Source organism: Gossypium arboreum, chromosome 1, assembly GCF_025698485.1.
Source record: "Gossypium arboreum isolate Shixiya-1 chromosome 1, ASM2569848v2, whole genome shotgun sequence".
NCBI lineage: Eukaryota > Viridiplantae > Streptophyta > Magnoliopsida > Malvales > Malvaceae > Gossypium > Gossypium arboreum.
The window spans coordinates 7,437,008-7,463,887 of NC_069070.1; the positions used below are offsets into that span (position 1 = coordinate 7,437,008).

Genomic DNA, 26,880 nt, shown 5'->3' on the forward strand with positions numbered 1-26,880 from the left:
TTCTTTTGGATTAAGGAATTCATCTTATATGAATGAGGTGGACGAGGAGGATATAAGTCCATCCAGTTTTGTTGGAGGATGACATCCCCTCAGAAACTATAGAGGGGATCCCAACGACTAAATTCTCGCTGAAAGTCCACATGCTTATGGAAGAAAAAAATAGAAAATGTAGTGGTCTCTAAACTTGGAAGGAAATTGGCTTTAGCACCTTGTCAAACAAGATTCATGCACTATGGAAACTGTTTGACAACATTCAACTAATGGACTTAGAAAATGACTATTATCTGGTGAAATTCTAAGTTTTGGAGGATTACACCAAGGCCTTATCAAATGGTCACTAGATCGTTTTTGGCCATTAGTTCCTGGCTCAACCAAGGCCTATGTCCTTCTCTATGTCAAGAGATTTTCTGAATGAGTTAGTGGTTTGGATTTGACTACCCAGTCTCTATAGTGTCATGTATAAGCGAAGTGAAAAAGTTTATTTCTCAACTCGATTTTAATTTCGTTAAAATCATAATAATTTTCCCATAAAAGAATTTATTAAAAATATATTTAATATTTCCACATTTAACGAATTCACTATAACTAATTAATTTAATTTAATTTAATTTAAAAACTTCAATTAATTAATTAATTAAACAACAATTTGAAAAACCATAAATAAAATTTTCAGGTTATTTCCATTTAGTGTGAAAACCAAATTATTTCTGAATGTTTTCTATTTCTCTAACTTTACCATTTATATCCCTTTCTGTTCATTTGATTAAACATGCAATTCATTTCCCGTTCTAATAAGCTAGCAGAGAGACCGATTAGACATATATAATTAGAGCTCAAATGATTTATAATTAAGTTCCAACTTTTCGTCTAATTATAAACTCATTTAGTCACGAAATCATTAATTCCACTATAGGTCGTGGCTGAGCTATCCCTAATGACATACCATTACAAAAATAACTCGATCAGTATTCATTCAATAAGCTTGTGATAAGTGCATTACCCTCATAGAGCATCCTTAATCTCTTTGGAATAAATCAGCTCTCCTAATAGGATATTATTTTATCTCATGGTAACCATTAAATCTTCCTTCATGAAAAGTCAATTACTATCAAATAATAATCAAGTCACTCATCACAAAGACAAACGACTCGTGACCACATTTACTTTTCATCTGCTATGTATTGCCAATGAAAGGATATCATTTACTCATGTCTTGGACTATAAATTCCACTATTGTGAATGATGCTACATGCTGCAGAAGTTGTATATCAAACGCACCGACTTTCAGTTCCTTATCTATTTGCATTCATGCTTTTACTTACACCAAAGTATACGAGCCACGCATACATAGTCCACCATCCACTCAAGATTAAGATATGTCACACTTTGAATGTCACAAGTGAATAAATTTATAAAATGATTAAAAACCTATTCTTTTTTGGTCCAGTTTGATGAACTGTTAGTCCAATCAGTCACATCTATGTCTATATCTTTTAGGAGTCATCCGTTCTAATGCCCAAGACAATGAATCTCCCCAATTGGACTTGATAGACAGCATACTAGTCTTTCAATCAATTTGCTTATTTCCGATTAGCCTAAGGACATGTTTAGATTCATCTATATAAGTTGTCCTTTTGTATTAGTTAAACATTAGAAACTAGTGAGCTAATATTAGCTTCTATTTTGCTTTACATGCAAAAATCATGTGATGACAATATACAAAGGGTATTAATTTCATGAGTAATTTTATTAATTAATCTGTTCGAAAAAATTACAAGTGTACATAGATAAAAATACTACACATAAGGCATCAGATTCAACAGATTATGTTACAAGATGTTAGATCTTAGAGCAAGGTTGTAGACGATGCTCAATGGTTTCATGTGGTCTCCCATCATGGGCTGGCTAGATCAAACTTAATGTCGATGGAACAATTTGGGGTAATCCATTACAAGGTTCACAAAGTGAATTTTTTGGGACCATAAAAAACAATATATAGTGGCTATAATAGGTTCATTAGACGATTTTTAGATATCTAGGCTAAATTGTAGGGAGTATTTGAAGGGGCTAAAGGTTTTTCCAACATAGTTGTGGAATGGGACAATTTGCAGGTAATCAAGCTCCTTAATAGCTTGCTCTGGTTAATAGAATCCTGAAATTAAGCTTGTATTTGCATAATTTATAAGTCTTGACTTAAATGATAGTAGTTAAATCTATTATGTCAAAATTTACTATTAGTCTTATATTATGCTTAAGTTAAGGATTTAGTTCCAATTTTCTAATTTAATATTTTTAGTTTTTTTTTTTTTTTTGAAATTTTAAGTGCTAACTCAAACCATAGCTGTTAAATTCATTTATTATAATAACGTGATTTTTTTTAAGTAAAATATCAAGGCTTCTTATTATAATATTAAAACAAAACAAAACACCCACTTGGCATTCTCACAGCCACATGTGGAAATCTAGCTATAAACAACAAAATTAACACATGAAAAGCATAACTCTTAAAGACAAGAAAAATAAATGAAGAGCCTCGATCAAAACGGAAGGGCGATTTAAAACACAACAGAGAAAACCCATCCAGCTTCCCCTTGAGAACAAAACTTAGCATCAACCGCCTTTCTATAAAATTCCGTTCTTCTGATAGATCAATACGCCGCTACAGATGAACCAGAATCAAACATCCACCATTGGTCCCGTTCTACTAGATCCGTCTCTTCTCCAAGTACATTCTCTACCCAAAATTGAGGGCTTTCAAAGTTGAAACCTATTTGTGCAAACTTATGAGCAACTGCATTTGATTCCTGATTTGCGTGCTGAAAAGCAATATAAATGAAAATTATGGCCTTCAGTTTAATTTCCTCAATATATGTCTCAATCTCAAATCTACAGGTCCCTTTTAGATTTTTACTACGGTTGTTCTTAAATATTATGTAAATATTATGAGAAAACAACAAACTGACATAATATTATACATTTGATACATTAGATTTTAAAAATAATAAAATTTATATTAACTATAATTTACTGTAAATTTAAAATTTTAAAAATTAAAAAATATAAATACTAACCAAATTAAACATAAACCTATTTCTGATTTATTTTCAATCAGACTTAGCATCAATGAACTCAAAAGTGTTGAATTTTAACAAAGTACGGGACATAGTTGATCCATCTAGCTAATACCCTTTTTATGGATCACACCTGCACCACTATGAATGCAATGTCTAATCAATTAATTAAAAGAAAAAAACGTTTTACATTGAGAGATAAGGGTGTTGCATCAGCTTGAGCTTGGTGGAGTATATCTTTATAGGGGACCCAACACCATTAATATATTTGCTATAATGTCCGCCATGAACATAACACATTTTTACTATTTATGTAAACTAAAATAAAATCAATATCAGGGTGGTCACAGTTTTTGTCCTCTTCTATATTTAATCAGAGCTGAGGAGGAATAATATTATTCCAAAAAAAAAGAGCAATTTGATCAAAGTACAGGAACGTGACGCAAGCTTTGTTAGTGCCTTTAGGTTACATCGCAACACTATTTTTTCATATAAACAATATGAGTTAATTACGTGAAGCATCTTTAAATTATAATTCTCATTTTAAATTCATCCTTAATTTTTTAAAGTTTAAAAAAATTTAAAATTAAATTTTTGCAATATCTTTTTCATAAAATTAATATTTTCATTTTAAATTATGCTACATGATATATGACATCTAATATAACGATTAAATTAATAATTTTAAGAACTAAAGGACCTTATTGATATAATATCAATAGTTTGAAGATATGATTAAAATATTTTAGAATTTAGGAACTAATATAAAATAAAAGTCATAGTTTGAAAATGTCTAGTATAATTTTAAAAACCAGTAGAGAGATTGCAATAGAAAAAAGTGAAATAATTAAATTTGAACATTATTCAATTCTTTATAAATTTTAGGGCCTGTTTGGGTATCATAACGTAATTGAATGGAAGTGTGATTACTAGAGTAGTAATTATGCCCTCTTATGATTACAAGAAATTATAATTCCTTAGATATGTTTAGCTAATAAAGTATAATTACATCATAATTTCTTAGCTCATGTTTGGTAATATCAATTGTAATTGCAGAAAATAATTCTCTAAATAAGTAACAAAACTTTAAGGGTCTGTTTAGTCAATATAGAGTAATTGAGTGAAAGAATTATAATTCCCTAGATATGTTTAGGTGACAGAGTGTAATTCTCTATATATGTTTGGTAGTACAAATTTTTATTACATAGTTACATAATTTATATTTATAAAATATTAATTACTATAAAAAGTAACAAAAATGGAAACCAAATCATCCTATGTATTATGTTAGTCCAAAATTGTAGTTAATAATACAATCACTAATAAAATAACAATAAAATAAACATTATATACAATTTTATCTAATTGTTCTAGCGTTCCATATTTGTTGGGTTATTCCCTCATTAATATCTAACATATGATCATTATCATCATCTGTAGGTCCTTGACTGAGTTCATCATCATCATCGAAATCTAAATATGTATCATTAAGATTATCAAGGTCTTATTCTTCCGTACATATTTCGAAATATGGATAATCCCGAATCCATCTATGAATGAAGTTATGAAGTATGAAACATACTAGTACCATCCAACATTATTTTTTATACTATACTAAGGTGATGTTAATATGAGAAATATTTTTTAGAACAACAAATTTCCTCTCAACCGCATTTCTAAGCCTTGAATGTCTTAAATTAAAGAGTTCGAGAGCCATCTCTAGTACATGTGTCTAGCTTAATTCTCTCTGTAAAATCCCCTAACCCTGAACCGTCGCCGGAACAGAGTTACGAGGCATTACCGAATATATCAGACAACTTACGAATAATTCACAAATAAAATAACATTCATAGTATAATTTAATAACTAAGTCCTTATAATGAACTCTCGAAGTCTAAAACATGTATTAAAAGTGAAACGGGACTCATTCCTCAGGAATTTTATTTTTTTTATAAATTTCGATAGCATTTCTGCTTATTTTTACATAAAACCCCCTGCAATTAAAACCGTATCCATTTCAAACATAATCATTTCGACCAACTTATTTCACATACTCATTTTCTATTCTATATACCTTCTAATCAACTCAATCAATATAATATCAATTTAAATTTATCAGTGTACTAATTAAATTGAAATGGATAAACTTTTTTCATTATAATTCTTAGACTTGTAATACTAACATTTTTAACCATTTATATTCAAAACATAATAACATTTATACACATCCTATGTACATGGCACATTACCAAAAGAAAATATGCATCACCAAAAGTTTGCTGAAGTCGGGTTTGGCTTTGGATGCTGGTTCAATACTTGACTTCTACAACCTACGCACGGAAACAACCGTACGCTGAGTATGCATATACTCAGTGGTATCACTATAATTCAATTTATAATTAAATACATTAAATCACACACATACTTTTACATTACAATTATCATCACTGAATGAACAATTCAATCTTTTTGTGTTATCATTTGAATATATATATATATATATATATATATATCATTCTTATTTCTTTAGTGCAATTCTCACTTTTCACATATGTCATATAATTCAAATTTAGTTTTATCAGTAAATTTATTTCATTTGTCCCTATTAACTTGACTCGGACTCAGTGGATACACGGATTTCCACCAACACAGTAGTACGGCACATTGTGCCTTAACGGTACACAGTGCCTAAATAGTAATCAGTAACGGTAGCAGTAACAGTAACAGTAACAGTATTCAACACACAAAGTGTTGAATCGATAACAGTAATAGTATTCGAGACACAAAGTGTCGAATCGGTAATAGGAATAGTATTCGACACACAACGTGTCGAATCGATAACAGTAACAGTAACAGTAATCGGCACATAAGTGCCTGATCAGTAAGCCGACAAAAACTCGTACTCTTCCATATCTTATGGCATGCCAATTATATCCGACTAGTCCGACTAGTTAATAGGGTATTCAAATCATTTTTCATTACAATTTCCATTTCGATTCAATATTAATTATAATTTATTATTTCGATCAATTTTTCACAGTAATTCAGTAATTCGTTTCATCAAAAATTTTACAGTTCAATGCAATATACGTAACAATACTCAGTAATTTCACAGTTTAATTCGGTATTCAAAATAATATTCAGTATCCCATAATTCAGTTCAGTATCAATCTCAATTTTAATACTCAACCATAAATTTTATCAGTTCATTAAATACTTACCTTAAAATACTTACCACACATACATATTAAATTAAACACATATTAATTATAAGGCTTGAGTTATAGTGATACAAACCAGAATTCTCTTCGAATTTAATCCTAGACGATTTTTTCTTTTCCTTTTTGGACCGATGCTTCAGGCTCGATATTAACAATTAACTTTTCTTCTTTCCTTTTTAATTTGTTTCTTTTATGTTTTATTAACCTTTATTAATTATTATTTTAATTAATATCTTTTAAATATCAACTTATATTTTACATTTGTTTCCATATTTTTGTTGCACATGTTTATAACCATCACCATACATGTGTTTTATTCTAATTTATTTAACATTAATAATAATAATAATAATAATAATAATAATAATAATAATAATAATAATAATAATTTTTACTTATAATTTAAGTAAATTATTTATTAATTTACATTTGTATTCATTTTCATTATTACACTTGTATTTAATTATTACCTTACACTTGTCACTCCTATGGTTTATATACTAATTTAGTCCCTTGTCATTTCTCTACTTTATAATTAAACTTTTATACTCTATTCAATTTAATCTTTTTACTAATTACTCTAAATTAAACTAAATTCACTTAATCAAATTTTAATTACACATACCACTAAACTCATTATTACTCCTAATAATTATTTTTAAACCCGGTTCACTACGTCGAAGGCCCGATAATATACTTTTCCGGTGTTCACGGGTTTTGGGTCGTTACACTCTCAAATGGTATTGCACCCCAGGATATGGTATAAGAAAACCTTTTCTGATTGTATAATTAGCATCTACCATATAATATTTGAGTTCACGATGCATATAGTCTATAGTTTTAATTATAAAAACTTATATAAATTTATTTTGAAGAAATATTTATGCGTAACTTCTAATATGAGATCTGATTATAATGGGATCTTGTAGGATCCATTTTAAATCAACAGCTGTGGTTAAAAGATAGAAATGAAAAAACTATGGTGATTTGATCAAACCACGTTGAAAACTAAGATATTTTGTGGGTGACCTAGAACCGATTAACTCAGTTACCGAATAAGACCAATCACTTACCAACATTTCCTATCTTGCAAGAAAAGGTTAATTTAAATTTGAACAACCATCTTTCATCTATATAGAGAACCACTTATACCAACCCAACAAGGTTGTATTATATTTAGACAGAGTTAAGAGGATTTTGTTGGTCCATTGGGCTAAAGACAGATCTATGATTCAAAACTTCAATCTATAAGCAAATAAGAATGGAATGGTCTGAAACTGATCACTATTTTTGGGCCCAAAATTGAAACCCACCACTACTTCGATAGTTAAATGTGACTAATAAGTCCGTCATTGGCACTTTTCACTCATTGTTGCAGCAACTCTAGAATTATATTGTATAATATACATAGAATTAATAATTATAGCAATTAAATATATTATTAATTTTACATGTTATATTATTTGAGAATCTGATAAATATTTAAATTTAATCATTATTTAATATTATTAATACTTTTAATAATTTCAATAATTTATTTTCAATATATTTTTAATTTTATTATATATACAATTAACCAATGAATATAATAAAAACAATTATAATTATATTTATTTTATTAATAGTTTTTATTATAAGTTTTATAGTTATTATGACTTAATTAGTCTTTGAATCTATACTAAAATATATTTATTATTTTAAATTAACTACTTTCTAATATCATAGGCATTGCAAGTGGTTTTACACCTTTAATTTTTAATTAATTTTAAAATGTTATACTTTTAATGACCATAATTAGTGTAGAATAATATTTCTTATTTGAATGATTGAATATAATTAAAATATATTAATTTATTTAGCAATTTAAATTGTGCAATAATAAAAATTCAAATTAAAATTAAAACATTTTAATTAATTCAATACACAATATGATTTTACTTTATGTAATTAATGAAAAGTAATATTATTCAAAATAATAACTAATTAACAAATATTAATCATTTTGAAAATTCAAATAAAGTATTAATAAAAAATTCTAATCCTCATTAAAGTATTTGTAAAAACTATAAAACTCGATATCTTGTAAATTAAACTCTTTACTATTTATTTCTTTCTTAATAGTAAATAATTGGTCATAATAATTTGTAGATAATATATATTAATAGCAACATAACAGATTAGATTATATTATAAAATTATTATTTATAAAATTTTGTATATGAAATATAATGTTGCTTATTATATAAAAATTAAAATTTAGAATTTAAAATTAAAGTAATATATATATATTTTACTTTTTTTTGGTTAATGAAAAATAATAATTTAAATATAAAGCAATTTAATATAAAAATTGTTTATTATATAATTTAATTTAGTTTAAGTCTTTTAATAGAACCAAAATTTTTATTTATAAGTGTGATAAAAAAGTTATCAAGTAAATTTTTTAAATCAGTTATTTTAGCTTATAAATGTGATAGATCTTAAAAAAATAAAAAAATATTTAAAATAATAAATTCAGTAATACATTGAACAAAAATGGTTATATTGGTCAGTTAAAATCTCTCCAAACTCTATTCTTTTATATATATTATAGATTATCACTTAATTAACGTTATAATTTTATTCCAAATAAACACATTAATAAAGTGTTGACATTCAGATAAGATCTAAAGAATTACTGAAAAGAAAATTACCTTTAAATATTATTTTATAGGTTTTGTTTCCATCATGAGAAAATGTATAATTTTCATTAATATTTAACTTGTTAAAATGTATTATTATTTAAATTTGGTAATACTTACATAATTGTTAACGTTTTTTTTAGCGTAGTGTTTTAAAATATAATGTTTATTAACTAATACTTACTTATATCAATTAAGATTAAATAGAAATTATAAACATTGATAATTCAGAAGAATGTCAAAAATAATGGAATATTAAAATAATAAGTCTTTAAAATGAAATATTGAGATATATTCGAATGACAAGAGCACTAATGAGAAATGAAATATCATTTTATTCCATGATGATTGATGTTATGATATTTAAATTTTAAATTTATTTCTTATAATTTTTTTAACTTAGATTTTAAATTTCAAGGAATCATAATTTAAAATTTGATGGTTAATGAATTTTGTGACAAAGACTTCTTTACGGAGAAAAGCTTTGCACAATTTCAAAATAAAAATAAAATAAAAATTATTTAATAAGCTTATTAATATTCAAAATTGTGGAGTGTATCTTGTATTTTTGGATATTTTGTAGGCATTTGACATAACTAGAAACGACGTTTCGATGAAGAAGCATGGGACGTCATGACGACAAGACAACGACATCCCAACAAAGAAGTATATGATGTCACAACGACGCGACGTAATCACGTTTTTAGAACCAAGTATGACTCTTTCTTTCACTCGAAGTCTGATTACTCCAAAAAAATTTTAGTCAGATTAATCCTCTATTTTTAGCCTATAAACAGAGCCATTTGATCATATACAACATTAGAGACAAATTCAAGAGAGAGCTTTGAGGGAATTTTGTTTTTAGCTAGAGAGAGTTTTATATTTGGGGTTATGATTTGTTTTGAATTTTTCCATCTTGTACTCTTCATTTGTTTGCTCATTAGTGAAGTTTTATTTACCTATGGTTTTTTATCTTCTTGATCGGAGAAGTTTTTGTACGTAAATTTGTACACCTAGTTTTTTCTATTCCTTATTTTTCATTATTTATACGAGTCAACCATCAACAATAGTAAACTTAATTTTCACTAACTTTCTATATAATTGTTAATGAAATATCTTCTCCAATCTACAACATAATTTTGTTTTATATTTCATTTTATGATTTGAAAATAAACAAGCAATAGGTTCAACTTCATTATTACGTATAATTATATTATGAGAAATGCAAATATATATTATTTTATACTAATTATATTTTTTACTAGGTATTAATATTCTCTTTTAGATTTTATTGGTCCTGTCATTAACATCATACCAACCTTTTCAATTAAAAATTGAAAATTAAAATGAAAAAGGAAATAATGTGTATAATGGGTAATTAATTATTTTATTTTATATGTACATATTTTTCAATTATTTTAATTTTAAAATTAATTTGTTTTTATTTCTTTTATGTAGTTACTAAATATTTTTGTTATACCTTTATATCAAAGCACCTCCCACACCATTATGAATATAGAAATGATATTGTCACAACACCACCTACGACAATAATCACATTAGATTTAATCTCATTTAATTATCTCAATTTTCTAACTTCAACAACTCTGCGACATCAAGTCCATACTGTAACATAGACCTATGTTGGACTCTACCAAAGAGGTGCTCATATGATGAAGGGCCCATTTCAAGCTTTCTTTCATTTATAAATACTCTGGTCCTCTAAGAAGAATAGATAAGAGAGAATGCAGTGCTTAAATTAATTCTGCTCAAGTACGACATCAAACTTTTCAAATCATAATTTAGTGGCTCTTCACATCATCTATGGTGTGAACCACTCTTATGTTAATGGCTCTTCAAGGTCAATTGCGAGTAGAATGACTAATAAACTTAAAACGCCTTATAAAGAACACAAACCAACAAGGTCAATTGCAAGTAGGATGACCAATTTTATCAGAACCAATACTGCTAGTATCAATATGGAGATGATCATCAGTACGGTTAAGGCAAATTATTATCAACATTGCTAGGATCAAGAGTAGTACTATCAGGAACAACTAGGAGCAAAATACTAGGACCTTGCAGGTTATAATCGATGTGGCCAACTAGACAATGAGGGAGGCTATTACCAACAACCCCAACAGGAACAATCACCTAGATAATACGAAGATTTTTTGAACCAACTGAGCCCTCCAAGAGACAACCATCAATCACAGTATTAAAGGGGTCGAGAACCCCACTGTGCAAAATAATACTCCAAAAGCATAGTAATATATAGAGCTTTATACAATTAGCACAAAAATACTATACAACAGAACAGTCATATTATTTGTGAGCTTAGGGCGAAACGTGGCCATCCTAAAACAGTAAATGTGGCACCAAGGTATGAGGATACAGTTTCGCCAGTAGTTGGGCGAGGGGATCACCTCACAAGAGTAGGAAGAAGAGATTTTAGGTGTGGTCCAAAAGGAGTAGGTGTGGTGCCATCAAGCTTTTCACTCGAGCAATAGATGAAGGCCTTAAGAAGGGAAATGGATTTACTAAAACTACTCGCTAAACTAGGAGAGGATTCATTAGCTCAATATGCAAATGACTTGTTGACCACATGGGTCGCCCAAGCAAGTCCCAAATTCCTTCAAGCTACCAACAGAAACGTATTATGGGCAAATAGGACCCAAGAGATCACCTGCATCAATATAATAACTACGAGACCATGCCAAGAGTTAGCATCTGGGAGAAATGACAAAACTTTTAATAAGAAAAAAAACATTTTTACAAGAAAAGTCTAAATCTAATTATGGAAACTTGTAGTGAATGTTGAAGAAAACAATAAATAGTTTAGTACACTTCAAAGTTCATTTAGCTAATATCAATAGGATTATACCGGATTGAATATTTGTAATTTTTAATATTTAAATTTAAAATTTAAAATTTAATTTAAAATTCGACTCTATTTATTATCTGTATTAAGTTTAAAATCGAAACTATCTGAATTTATAATATTTGAAACCAAATATATAAATATTGAAATCGACACTTTTATTGCCTTCCTATATATAAGTCTCTTGGGACAAACCTATATTTTGATACGGATGGGCTTCCAATGAACTTGGAAAAAGATTAAAGTCTCACAGTAAAGAACTCTAGGTCCCAACTAAAAACTTATAAATTATACCCTAATGTTGTCCAAAGGCAGGCCTAACAGAAGCTTGACCATGGCTGCCCTTTGCTTTCATGTTAAAAACCAAAACAATGGTGTGATTGATTATGATTAGAGTGGATCTGGTTATTCAATCAATCACGAAAATTTATTCGAAAGTCAAAAAAGTTTGAACAAAAAATAAAATATGGGTTGGGTTCAAATTCAAACTTTTAAAGCTCAAGTTTTATTTAATTTTAAATTTGTAATATATTATATTATATAATTTATATCACATAAAAATTAAATAATAATCTACAATATTATAATGTAAATATTAAAATTTGTTAAGTTGATTATATATAAAATTTTAACAAATGAAAAATATAAATTTATTATATATTAAATTAAAAATAATATAAAATATTTTAAAATAAAAAATAATATGAGTGAACTGATCTTAAGTAAATTATTCATAAATATAAATAAATTTAACAAAATTTAAAATCCATATATTAAATTAAATCAAATCAAGCAAGCATCGTTAAAAGTCGGCACTAAATTGCAGGAAAAAAATACAAAAGATTATTGGTGTTACCATAAATTATTTTGAAACCTTCATTTGATTTCTTTGGTCTAATTATGATCTTAGTCCTCTTAACATACTAAAATTTAAAATTTAATCTTTTTACTTTAATTTAATAAAATAGTTCCAAATTGATAACATCATTAATTGTTGCCATTAAAATGATAAAATGAAACTATTTTATTTTAAGAAGCAATCATAAATATTTTATTGATATGTAATTTATTATTGCTTGAACATGATTGAATATATTTTACATGCCTGGTCGTGTTATTGAATAAGAATAAAATGCATGTTATCACTTTCACAACAACAATTAATTGTATTATCAACTCAAACCTATTAATAATATTATAAAATAGAAAAACTAAATTATATCAAATTAAAGTATAGAAATTAAATCTCAAATTTTAACATAAAAATAAACTAAACAATGCTAAACGGATAATTTTGAAAAGCACTTTTGAACTCCAAAACAAACTTTTGCTTTTCGAAAACACCCAAAATTACATCTTTAACCACTATTTATACTCTAATATATTTTATGTAATAGTTATATTAAGTATATAATTACTTTTCTATTAGAATTTATTTCAAATATATAAAATTATATATTTAGATTTATAATGGTTATTTTTAATAATAATTAAAATATAGATTATATATTCAAATTAAATTTTACAAATAATTAATATTAATTACTTAAAATATTTAAATTTATATTTCATATATTAAAATATTAATAATGAGTTGTTAAATTATTTTTATATTTTTATTAAAATATCATAATATTAACAAATTTAAACATTATTTAAATGCATATTTTTACTTAGCAACATTATGTCTAAAATGTACATTATATTTGATCCAAACTTTTCAAAAGTAATGAGAAATTAATTTTATTTTTCTAAAGTGCTTTTGGAGCTATAAACAAAGCTAAAGCGACATAAAATTATTTTTTCTAGTTTCAAGTGTATTTTAAGTCCAATGATATTTTTAATCTTTATTTATAATATAATGCATTTTATATAATATTTATATTGGATATAAAATTATTTTCCTAATGAAATTTATTTCAAATATATAAATTATATATTTAAATTTGTAATAGTTATATTTTAAAATATTTAAAATATAGTTTATATATTTAAATTGAATTTTACCAATAGTATAATCGTTAATCTAATTATTAAAACATTGTTTATAACCTGAAAATTTATATAAAATTTTTGAAATATTGTTTTTTTGGTCGAGATGTCTCTTGGACTATTGTTTTTGTTCTGCCGGAAACATGCCATTAACGGTTCGGTTCGAGTAGTGTTTCCTTTCATGAAAACATTGTCCTTCACATATATATATGTAGTTCCTATTTCTTCTATCATCATATTTTGACCGGAAATGCCGAGAAGGCCGCGAATCTCGTATCTCATGAACATGAAAAGTTACTGATAAAGTAAAATCAAATTAGTAATTCATCAGGTTATACGCAGGAACTGTATTCCCTTCATGTTTCTTGATTCATGTTCTGGGTTGTGGAGTTCAAACCGACAATGCCTTGTTTTGACAGCTTAAAACTAAGGCTTAATATGTTCAGACAAAAATGTCACTTGTTAATGAAAGAAATTTAGTGCTAAAACCATGAAAAATCTGCAGAAGGCACTAAGAGCAAATACTGCTGTTGTGAGCATATAATTTGGACATACAGACTCCTCCACAAACGATGTTGAATTAGTTCAAGTAACGGACTACTGCTTCCTGCTGTCGTTCTTCTTCTTCTTCTTCCTTTCGTCTGTTTAGCTTTCTTTGCTTGTCTCTTCACTTCTGCCTTTTACTCATATTTTGTCGAAATTTATCATGGACTATAATTTGACATTTATATGATAAAAGTTAATAATTTATATTAGTTCAGAACAATTGAATATAAAGGGTGGAAGAACGGCACCGGTTGACTTTGCAATTTGCATTAGAAAAAGAAATTGACTTTTGATGCTACCGGAAGAACTACATCTGCTCACCCCTTTATTCCCTGTTTCCTACCTGTTTGTCTGCCGCTTTCCCATTTTTGAATTCCTTTTTTTGGTATAACTACAAACATTCTCAAGCCTCACTCCATTTCAACTTACATTTTAATATTTGGTAGTAAATTTGAGTTTCAACAACTTCTTTTCTACTATTTCTATAAGATTTTGCAGTGAATTAAATTCTGAGCTTTAAAATTTTAACCAATAAAATATCACAACTTTTCGCCACACGTGTTTCTTCCTTTTCTCTATTGCATTATTTCGCATCTCTCTCTCTCTCTCTCTCTTTCCCTTTGCCTATAAAACCCAAATCTTGCCATTGCTTGATTTGCTTCTCTATTAACTCCCTCCCCTCTCCTTCAGGTAAAATCTCCCTCCTCTTCCTTTTTATTTATGTTCCACTATATTCTCCCCCTTTGTAATGTCTCTTTTCCTCTCAGAAAGTGCAATGGCGGTGAGTTCCAGGGGGAGGATGATAGAGTCTGGGGTCGTTTCAAGGAAGTGGAAAGAGACAGTAGAAATAAGCCCCGAAAGAAACAAGGTCTGGGTTGAACCCAAGCCTCTCAACACCCTTGTTGTAAGAAAAGTTGCTGTTGTTTACTACTTATCTAGGAATGGTCAACTTCAACACCCTCATTTCATGCAAGTTCCTCTCTCTTCTAACGCTGGACTTTATCTAAAAGGTACTCAGAACTAACCTACTATTCTATTCATTCTCTGTTTGCCTTCCAAGAGTATTTTAATTACTTTATCATGTTCCAAGAACTACCTTCTGCCATATGTATTTACCCAACTCCAGCTGACAATAACTAAACTTTCAGCTTTCTCGTAAAGACCAAATGCATTAAAAAAGCATACACAAAAGAATTAAGTTTAAATTTCAAAACCTTACTTTTCTTGACTCTGTTTGGATGCTTAGAAAATTACCAAATTTTCACTGCAAATGCAATTTGACTATATATTGATTTTTTTCTCCAGATGTAATCAAACGGCTAAACCTCCTACGAGGCAAAGGCATGGCTAGTCTATACTCTTGGTCCTCCAAACGGTAACACTCTCATTTATTTCCAACCGCCCTCAGATTACTTTACCCTGCGCCGTCCGATATTAATGTTTATAGTTAATATTTTCAGTATTGAATTTTTCAAATAAAAATATAGGAGTTACAAAAACGGCTTCGTTTGGCATGACTTAGCGGAGGACGATTTCATTTACCCATCTCACGGCCAAGAATACGTCCTCAAAGGATCGGAGATTCTCGACCACTCGATTAATCTACTCGAGTCTGAAAAGTTAGGGAAAGATCATGATTTTCAGCCAATCAGACGGCAGAGGGATCCGTCTCGGAGTTCTATTGATCTCCCTGAGCACAAAATTTTCACGGCTGATTCAAGCTCCGACTCGCCTGGAAAACTCGCTGTCGACGCGTCGACTCAGACCGATGACAAGAGGAGAAAACCGGTGGTTAAAGAATCGAAAATTGAAAGGCTACAAAGTCAAGAATTGGAGCAGAACCAAAGTACGGAGCTGAGAAGGGAAGATATTTCGCCGCCACGGCCATCGGATTCGAGCTCGGAGACATTGGAATCGTTGATGAAAGCCGATGCACTGCGGAGTTTGTGCGAGGGTGATGGTAAAGAAGACAATTTGAATCGGAGCGGGAGAATGAAAGCGTCGGCCGTTTTGATGCAGTTGATATCATGCGGTTCGGTCTCGATCAAGGAATTTGGGGGCGAATCGGAGAGGGATCAAGGGTTTTCATTGACTGGGCACTACCAATCGAGGCTGCCACGGGGAGCAGGGAATCGTAACCAAATGGGGAAAGAGCATTTCAGTGGGAGCTTGAGTGAGACCAAGAGAGAAGGAGCTCCTGATTTGAAAAGGTGACCGCTGAACTATGAACTACTTTTAATTACTCAATACTTTTATTTGAAATTTTTAATTTTTCTCAAACGGATATCATATTAAATGCTGGCCGTCCACATTAATAATCCATATGTACTCTTAGTATTAAAATCTTGTAGTTGGGTTTCATCAAATCCACACCAAACTTATCCAATAAATAGTAGTAATATTGCATTTATATCCTGCATTGAACCAAATTATATATATATATATATATAAATTCTGTTTTGAAGTAAACTGGAACTTTAATTCAAGATGTTACTTAAGGGCATAGTAGCTCTGCTTTTGCTTGATTCATTTTGGGAACATTTTCTTGTATGAACAGGAGCTCGGGGTTGCAGTTGGCAGAAAGGGAGACGAAGGCCAAAGCTGGCTCAACGAAGAAACAAGGCAAACATGAATACAAATAGTGGAAGCAATATACAACAAAATCATCATGATTAGCATAGATATCTGGAAACTTCTAGCTATGCGAATTGTAGTAGATCTGTGGCTTTGTAGCAAAACAGAGAAGTGAATGACAATGAAGATATCTATTACTTTTGACTCTGATCTGATAGTTTAATCGGATTTGATATGCTTAGAAAATGACAACAATTCTAACCCCTCTAAATGGACTTGAACTCAAAGTTGATCTAAAAATGATACAATTCGAATTGAAAAAATCTGAATTGAAAAATGAATGATTCAAACTTAAACTAATCTGAGTTTGTAATAATCCAATCTAAAAATCTCAAATTTTAAATCCAAATTAAAAAGCCCATAATTGATCCAATCTGAAACTAATCCGAGATATGAAATTTCAATTTCTGTCATCTTCGGTAATATCATTTGCTTTGGTCACTGCCTCCATTGCCGGAAACTTAGTATTCTTCGTGGCTGGTCTGCCTATGAGGACTGAAGATAGGAAACTTGAAGAACGTACACCACGAAAGTTCCAAAACCTTTGCAAAATTTTGCAACCATTTGGCAGATCTTGAACTTTCCATTTTTAGGAACCTAAAAGCTTTAGCTTTTGATATTGCAAATTGGGCTAGATCAACTAGGTTAGAGATGTCTACAATGAAACATTTTCAATATATATAATGTTTTAATAGTTGCAAATGAAAAGTTATAAATATCCAAAAGTTATTAACCAAATTTTGTCACTATTTATAGTGATGAATTATATCTCTGATCATATCTACTCTTTTTGACATAATACCTAAAGTTACTCATAACCCCTTCCCAACCTATAAATAGGAGGATAATGCGCTTCAGCGTACTCAAACTCGCCTCCTCCTGCATTGGCAACAATGTTCATGCCAATTGAGCTAAGACTCAATCGACCAAAAGTTATATCACTTGATTGTCAACAAAAAGTCATGATTATTTAATAGATATTTTTCAAGTACATATCTATTGAATAATTATGTTTATTACTAAAGATATGATTATCCATTTGAGTAATTATGTCTCTATGAAGAGACATGAGACCTCCTATAAATAGGAGAGAAATTTCATTTGTATGACAAACCCAAAAAAATATAGAAACAAATTTTCTTTCTATTTTCCCACCATCTTTCATATTCTTATATTGTTCTATAAAGAATTACTGCAAAAATTCTTTATAAAAATTGATATCCTTGCAATACTTCACTTAGTGGACTATTTCCAACAATGCAAAATGTAGATAATCATTTGGCTTCATTTTATCCTCGAGATTCATTTCCCAGTAACTTTTTTGCATACCATAATATAAGTGGGGGCAAATAGAACCTTAAAGGAAGTGACTTTAATATACACCTTGAAGCTTTCCTTAATTTCTCATAAGTTTATTTTTATCCTCATACACTAACAGTCTAGAGACTGAATTCGAGTTCTGATGTCAATGGAAATCATTTGCCATTACAATGCGAGCTCGATTAATAGAAATGGAAACATTTTTAATTCTTTACCAAAAAATTCTAAATCTATTTATTGAGAACTTGTACTAAATGATGAAGAAAAAATAATAAATAATTTAGTACACTTCAACAATGGTTGTGCTGATATTAGTAGGATTGCAACAGATTGAATATTTATAAAAAATTTTAATATTTGAATTTGAATCTTCAAACCTATTTTAAAATCTGAGTCTATTTATTATCCACATTAAATTTGAATCCGAATTGTTGACACATTTAGAGGTAAAGTTATTTTTGTGGTTGCTTCTATGACTAAAACAATGACCACATTTTTAGGCATTGTTTCAAGAGTTGGTAGATTTTAGAACAAAAGCTTTGGGCTATTTATTTTTGACAATATTAGACGAGTAAAGTCTAAAACATGAAGACCAATTGAGTAGAAATTGAATACTTGAAGATTGATTTCTTACAAATAAAGACTGGTTATGTACGAAACAAGTAAAGTCACTTTCTATCTTTGAAGGCATTGGATTAAATCGTATGTTGATTTTAACTTTCTTTATAAAGAAGTAATTAGATTGTAATTCTTATGTAAACAAAACTCAAGTATTATATAAATTAAAGTTTTGTCTGGGTTAAGGGCAAATTGATACTATGAGAGTTTAATAAAGCACAAATTTATTCAAGTAAAGCACATGGTGTGCATTATTTTTGCAAGCAATCAAAAGAATCTCTTGAGTTGCAACATAAAGTGTAACACCCCTTACCCGAGTCCAACGCTGGGACAGGATACGAGGCATTACCGGGCTTAAACGCAAACGATCATGCAATCCGAGCCATAAAATTTCATTCCAAATTAAAACCAATCAAATATATTCATAGTGTCCCTATTATGGGTCTACGAGGACCATAACATACATTTAAAACGGTCTGGGACTAAACCGAGAAATTTGGAAATTTCTGGGAAAACTTAGAAATTTTTCTCATAAAATAGGGTCACACGCCCGTGTGGACTCAAGGGCACGCCCGTGTGGACACAAGGGCACACTCGTGTGTCATCAACACGCCCGTGTCCTTAGGTCGTGTAACTCACTGTTTATGATGTTAGCACACAATTTGAACCGCACGGCCAAGTCACACGCCTGTGTCACCAAGCCATGTCCCTCACACAGATAAGACACACAGCCATGTCTCAGCCAGTGTGGCCTACACTTAGGTTATTTTCCAAGCCTTCATGTTACCCACAATCCCTTACATCTATATACACGTCATAATCACAATTCATAGCAACATTTTAATGATTAAAACACTCTTTATTAAGATACAACATGACATTTTCAATGCATCATACACGTTTTAAATATCCTCACATTATACCGATTCTAGGCATACCAAATCTCATTTATTTGACCAAGTCAAATACTTTACCACTTATTCTCTTATACCATGATTATCAACTTATACATCCAGCATTCACGTTCAAGGCATTATTATCTTACTTGCCCTATTATACATTAACCATGGTCATGAACCACTTCGAATGGTCATGAAGCATTCATCACACATGCATGTCACAACACCAATCATGCATGGCCAACCATCATGCTCACATCATTTCATCACAAACATTATAACATAGCATGGATAGATAGATTTACAAACCATACTCAATATGAGCTATACCCTATTGCCATATACAAATAAATCAATATAAGCCAATACATTTGGGCAAATCATAGAACACATGTCATAAAAACTAATTCCTATACATGCCACTCACTTGAAACTTCTCAACCTATGTATCAATATCCCAAGGTGATAGCTTGGTAGTGTGATGTTGCCTTCGACGTTCTCCAACCCCGAGCTGACCTGACAACACTAAAAGAAATGGAAAGGAGGGAGTAAGCTTTACGCTTAGCAAGCTCGCATGAAAATAATAAGTAAGGAATTAATATGTTATTTCAATTTTTCTCTATTTATTAAAATCCAGTTAAGCTATTTTCTTGAGTCATAGTCACTAAATCATTTATATCTAGAGCTACGAAACTCCAAATTAAGATCCGTTAATTTTCCCAGAAACTAGACTCACATGTATTTTTATCATAAAATTTTCAGAATTTTTTGTCTAGCCAATAAGTACAGTTTATTCTTTAAAGTCTCCCCTATTTCGCTATCTAATAGTTCCGACCTCTCTTTACTAAAACTTAATTATCTCTTAGTACGGGATTTGGATGATGTTCCCATATGTTTATGTTTACTTAGTCTTTTGAATTATAACCCATTATTATTTTTGTACAATTTATAGTGATTTTCCCAAGTCAGAATAGGGGATTCCAAACTCATTCTGACTCTGTCTCACAAGAATTCGAACATATCATAATATTAAATTCTTTTGCTTATATCGTTTCTTCTATGTGAAACTAGACTCAATAAACTTTCATTTCATATTTAATTCATCATTTAATTCGACTTACACAATTTTTGGTGGATTTTCAAAGTCGGACTATTGCTGTTGTCCAAACAGTTTTAGAGCAACAAAATGATGTTCATCATAAGATTGCCATAAAAATATTAGTCTCATATGTATCATTCATCTATTTGCATTCTTACCACAAGTCCATTTCATTTCATGTGTCAAACACATGTTCATAGGTTTCAAGTACGTACCTGTGTTATCTTTTAGCACAACCACTCATCCAAACATGACAATCATATACATCATACTAGTATCATCTAAGCATAGATGAGTTTATCATTTCAAGTATTTCCATTTCTATTTCTCATGTTAATCCCGTAAAATTTCTCGGAGATCTCGATGGATAACCCATTTACCATCAATTCATACAAGTGATCATCTCAATACGCACTCCCGCGAATCTTACATCTTACGGTAGGATTACCAGTTCAGGCTAAATCCCCCGTAGAATAAATTCATAGACCAATGTCGGGATTACCAATCCAGGCTAAATCCCTTTCAATGAAAATTGTTCTCATAAGCTTGGATCTGAATTGCCAGTCCAGGCTAAATTCAATCCTCAATCGGATTACCCGTCCGGGCTAAATCTATAATGCACACATATTCTTCAGGAGGCTCGATTATTCAAGGAACGCCCGTCCGGGCTAGATCTTTTCTATACTGAGATCTATGGATTACTCGTCCGGGCTAAATCATTTACTGCAACACATGCAAGATCTCATACCATGTAAGAAATGATATATCTATCGGATATCCCTTTTTATTCAACCGGGACACTTTATCATCTTTTCATTAGTACAACCTTTCCCATGTATTATTTCACAATGTCTATCAACATTATAATTCATGCATGAATACACATTTTAATGTTTATTTGAGTAGTAATTCATACAATAAAAATAACATATCACCTAGTTTTCATACAAACTTATTCATTTCATTTAAAATGTCAATTTCCATCAAATTTCCATTAACATCAAATTCAATACAATCATAGCAAGATATATTTCATGTATAACAATAATAATATATTTCATGTATAACAATAATAACATAAATAATATGCTCATTAAATCAAGCGAACTTACCTCGAATACGAAAATGACAAAATTACCATTTTAGTCCAAAACTTGTATTTTCCCGATTTAAGACTGAATCTTGATTTTCTTTATCTATCATTTCAAATATAGCCTATTTAGGACTCATATTATTCAAATTGACCAAAAAATCATATTTTGAAAAATTTTTAATTTTGCCCCTAAACTTTCACATATTTGCAATTTAGTCTCTAGGCTCGTAAAATGAAATGTGTTCAATTTCTTGATTACCCAAGCCTAGCCGAACCATATTCAAGCTTATGGAAGCTCACATTTCTCATTAAAATAGATTTTTAGTTACCTATTTTACACATTTTTTAATTTAGTCCTTTTTAGTCTTTTTCATGAAAAATCATTTAATAAAAAGTGTTAAATACACTCCAATCTTTCATATTCTACCATTAAACATCAAAATACTAGCATGTAATACATGGGTAAATTTTTAAACATAAACCCTAGCTCAAAATAATGGTAGAAATGAGTAGAGCATGTTACCGGGATTTCAAAAATGCATAGAACGTTAAAAACGAGGCTCGGGATCACTTACTATTAAGCTTGGAAGCTTGATAAACCCTAGCCATGGATCCCCCCTTGATTCACACGGCCATGGGAGGAAGATGGACACATTTGGCTTTTAATTTTTGTCTTTTAATTCATTTTACCCCTAAATGACCAAAATGCCATTTTTACCATTCTTTCAAATTTTACCTTTCTAAGCCTATTTTTGTCCAAATTTTTAGGACTTGGTAAAATTACTCTTTCAATTTCATGCAAATTGCTTCTAGAACACAAGTTTTACAATTATTCGATTTAGTCCTTAAAGTCTAATTAAGCACTTTTCACATAAAATTTCCTCATGAAATTTTCACACAAGCATAGAGACATATTATAGACCTTATAATAATCATAAAATAGTTATTACTATCTTGGATTTGTGGTCTCGAAACCATTGTTCCGACTAGGCCCTAATTCAGGATGTTACATAAAGCTTTCAAGGGAAAAGTTTATTGGGAGTGTGATCTAGTCTTTGTACAACAGTGAGGTCACTAAATTGGTGAGTATTAGACCAGTGTTAGGATTTAAATCATTGGTTGTATTGTGAGAAAGATAGTGGATCATTGCTCTAGGTAAGGATCCACAGACGTAGATTGAGGTCAAACTACGTAAATAATCTCAATATTCTATTTATTGTTTTCGCATGTTTTGTTTCGTGGTTGAAATTGTGGCCACTATTCCAAGCACCATTTTACCCACAATTTCAATTTACCAAGCAAGTACCCTCGACGTTTTTACAAGAATGTTATCTGAATTAGTAATATTTGAAATCGAATCTATAAATATTGAAATTGGCATAGTCTATCGACATATCAATAAGTCTTTTGGGAAAAACCTATGTTTTAATACGAATAGGCCTCCAATGAACTTGGAAAAAGATTAGGTCTCACTGTAAGGAGCTCCAGATCCTGACTAAAAACTTATAAATTATAACCTAATGTAGCCTGAAGGCAAGGCTTTACAGAAGCTTGACCATGGTTGCCCTTTGTTTTCCCCTTGCAAAAAAACGGTGTATTTGATTGTGATTAGAGTTATTGAAGATCAAATTATCCAATTAAGCACAAAAAATTGTTTCAAAGTTGAAGAAGCGTGAACAAAAATATTAGGCTTAAAAAATGATTCTTTTGTTGACCCTTCAATTGAGCCACTTCTCAATAGTGAAATCTCTTCAATGAAGCAATCTCATTCGCATGCTTTGAAGATATCTCTTGCATGCAAGATTAGCACTCAATTTTCTCCTTCTTCGAGTCATCATTTTCTGCATCTAGCTTCGTAACCTCCACTTTTAATTTTACATTTAATTCCTCAAGAGGTTTAACCTTTTCCTTCAAAACAGCTTACCTTGAGGTAGCTTCAATAACCTGTTTCTTCAAAACTTCCTTCTTCATATTTAAGTTTTGCAATTGAACTTCTTGATGCTTTAAAGATCTACCCAATTGCTGGTGCGCAAAGTTCTTCTCATACTCCATTTTGTTAATGGTTTTCCATAAATCCATAGAGTACATTATAGGTGGACCCTCAATCTATTTCAGTGGAAACCATTCAGACATTTTCCTAGTCGCTTCATCAGGATGAAAGAAGATGGTTGATCCTTCAAACTCTTGCCAAAAAAAATAGCAAGAATAAGGATTTATAATACTCTTCATTATCCCACCTGGGTAGATCTAGGAGGAACTACTTGTTGGAAAAATTCAGTTATGAAAACAATTTATTGTTATAGTAGAAGTTTAAAAATTTTCAAATTCAAGTTGTTTTATGATATTTATAGTCATAAACATTCTGCTGAATAGTACATATGTTTTGTGCGAGACGGATCTAAAATGTTGTCGACTTTCAACCAAACAACCTTCTCTATTATCCTCAAACCTCGAATTGCGTTGAGTATAAGCTTGAACAATAAGAACCAAACATATAGTCAAAAACTATTTATTACTTTCAGTAAGAAATTAATTCTCTCAATAAAAACCAAAAAATAATATTATTCCTAGAAAATAAAATTTATTCTAAGAATATAAATTCACTACTTTCTAGTAGAATAACAATATATGAAACTTATTTGTTAATAGCTCTACCAAGGTCATCTATTTATAGGAGAGATAAGAGAATCATGACTGAATAAATATAACAAAAATAATATTTATTTAATAGAAAAACACTTTTCTAGTCTAACTAGAAGTAGTGGTAGCGACACACCCTAAATAAAAACACTAGGGTTGTCACTCATCATATGTAAAATGAAAGGAATTGGTTCTTTTATGTATTAGGTCCAATTATATTTACTTCTTAAACTTTTGACTCAACACTTTAATCCAACCCAATATTTTTTTATTCCCAAAATAAATATTATTTACTTCATTAATTTAATTAGTTAAATTAAATAAATTAATTTCACAATTAAATAATTTTCTCAACTCAATTTTAGTTCTATTAAAGTTATGATGAATTTACCGTAAAAAAATCTATAAGGAAAAACATTTAATTTTTACATTCAACAAATTCATGATAACTAATTAATTTATTTCTATTTTTGAACTTCAATTATTTAATTATAATTAAATAATAATTCAAAAACCTTAAATTAATTATCAAGTCATTTCAATACTCAGTGAGAAAATGCATTCATATGCAAATGTGAACCATTTCTCTAAATTCATCATTTCTATTAAATCTTGTTCATTTGATTTACATGCAATTCATTTCTAGTTTCAACGATTTAGCGGAGGAATCAATTGGACATAAGTAATTAGGGTTCAAATAATTTATAATTAAGTTCCAGTTTTTTGCCTATTAATTATAAACTTATTTAGTCACAAAATCATACTACAGGATCATGACTAAGCTCTACCTAATTACACACCATTACGAAAGCTACTTAGTCTATTCTCATCCAATGACCTTATTATCAGTGTGTTACCATTATAGGATATCCTTAACCTCTTTGGGATAAATCCGTTCACCCAATATGATCATATTTTATCTCATGGTAACCATTATATCTTCTTTCATGAAAATTTAATTACTGTCAAATAGTAATTAATTCATTTATCACAAAGACAAACGACTCATGGTCACGTTTGCTTTTCATATGTCATGTAATGTCGATGAGAGTATATCATTTACTCATTAGTTGGGCAATGAATTCCATTATTGTGAATTATGCTATATACTGCAAAAGTCTTATACACAATGCACCAGATTTCATTTCCTTATCTATTTAAACTCATGATTTTACTTACATCAAAGTATACGAGTCACGCATACATAGTTCATCATCCACTCAATATTAAGGTATGCCATAATATGAATGTTACAAGTGAGTAAATTCAGAAAAGAATCTAGAATCTATTCTTCTTAGGTCCAATCCGACTTACTACCGGTCACATCTACGTTTCTATCTTCTGAGAGTCATCTGCTCCGATGCCCAAGTCAAGAAATCTCTTCAATTGGACTTGATATACGACATATTAGTCTTTCAATCGGTTTGCTCATTTCCAATTAGACTAAGGACATGTTTAGGTTCGTCTACTAATATAAGTTGTTTTTCATATTACGATCTGATCACGTAATACCGCTTAGTATTAGTTTAAATAGTAGACAAACAATGAGTCAATATTTTCTTTTATTTTACTTTGCATGCAAAAGCCACATGAGCACAATTATATAAAGTATATTAATGTAATCCATGAATTTTATTAATCAATTTGTTTGAAAAAGTTGCAAGTGTACATAGACGAAAATATTACACTTAGGGCACCAGATCCAATAGAGGAACCCATTAATTACCTAGGAGCAACTCCACATGAATTCAACAATTCTACAAAAAAAGAAAAAAAGAATGCAAAGGCAGATGAAACCTTGCTACAAAAACATATAAGGGAATAAGAAACCAACGATTTTCTCTCTTATGATTGTTCATATCACTCAATCAATGATTTCCCTTCAAAATATTGAATCTGCATCTAAAATTATTAAAACATGTAATTTTCCTACATTCTAAAAATTTCCACATCTCCTTTATAGATATCGAACACTCAAATTCCTTACTTTCAATAGGAATAATAAGCAAATTGGGGGCTATGTTTTGCTAACAATGAAAGGAAAATAAAAAAAAATAATATAAGAAAATTAAAGTAATTGAAACCTACTAAACTAAATTGCACCAAGAATACAAATGAGAAAGGAATTGTAGAAATCCAAATATTTAGAAAACATATGGTAATAAGGCTAAAAAACTTATCCTTA

The 26,880-nt window shown here is 29.6% G+C and overlaps 1 protein-coding gene across 1 annotated transcript; it reads left to right on the forward strand.

Moving 5' to 3' along the window:
- The first annotated feature begins 14,975 nt into the window (after nt 1-14,975).
- On the forward strand, nt 14,976-17,176 carry LOC108463090 (protein SOSEKI 5). Its single transcript, XM_017763033.2, has 5 exons — nt 14,976-15,082; nt 15,160-15,402; nt 15,698-15,767; nt 15,880-16,602; nt 16,950-17,176. The coding sequence occupies exons 2-5, from the start codon at nt 15,168-15,170 to the stop codon at nt 17,032-17,034; spliced, it is 1,113 nt and encodes a 370-aa protein (XP_017618522.1). The 5' UTR covers nt 14,976-15,082; nt 15,160-15,167; the 3' UTR covers nt 17,035-17,176.
- Nucleotides 17,177-26,880: the final 9,704 nt, after the last annotated feature.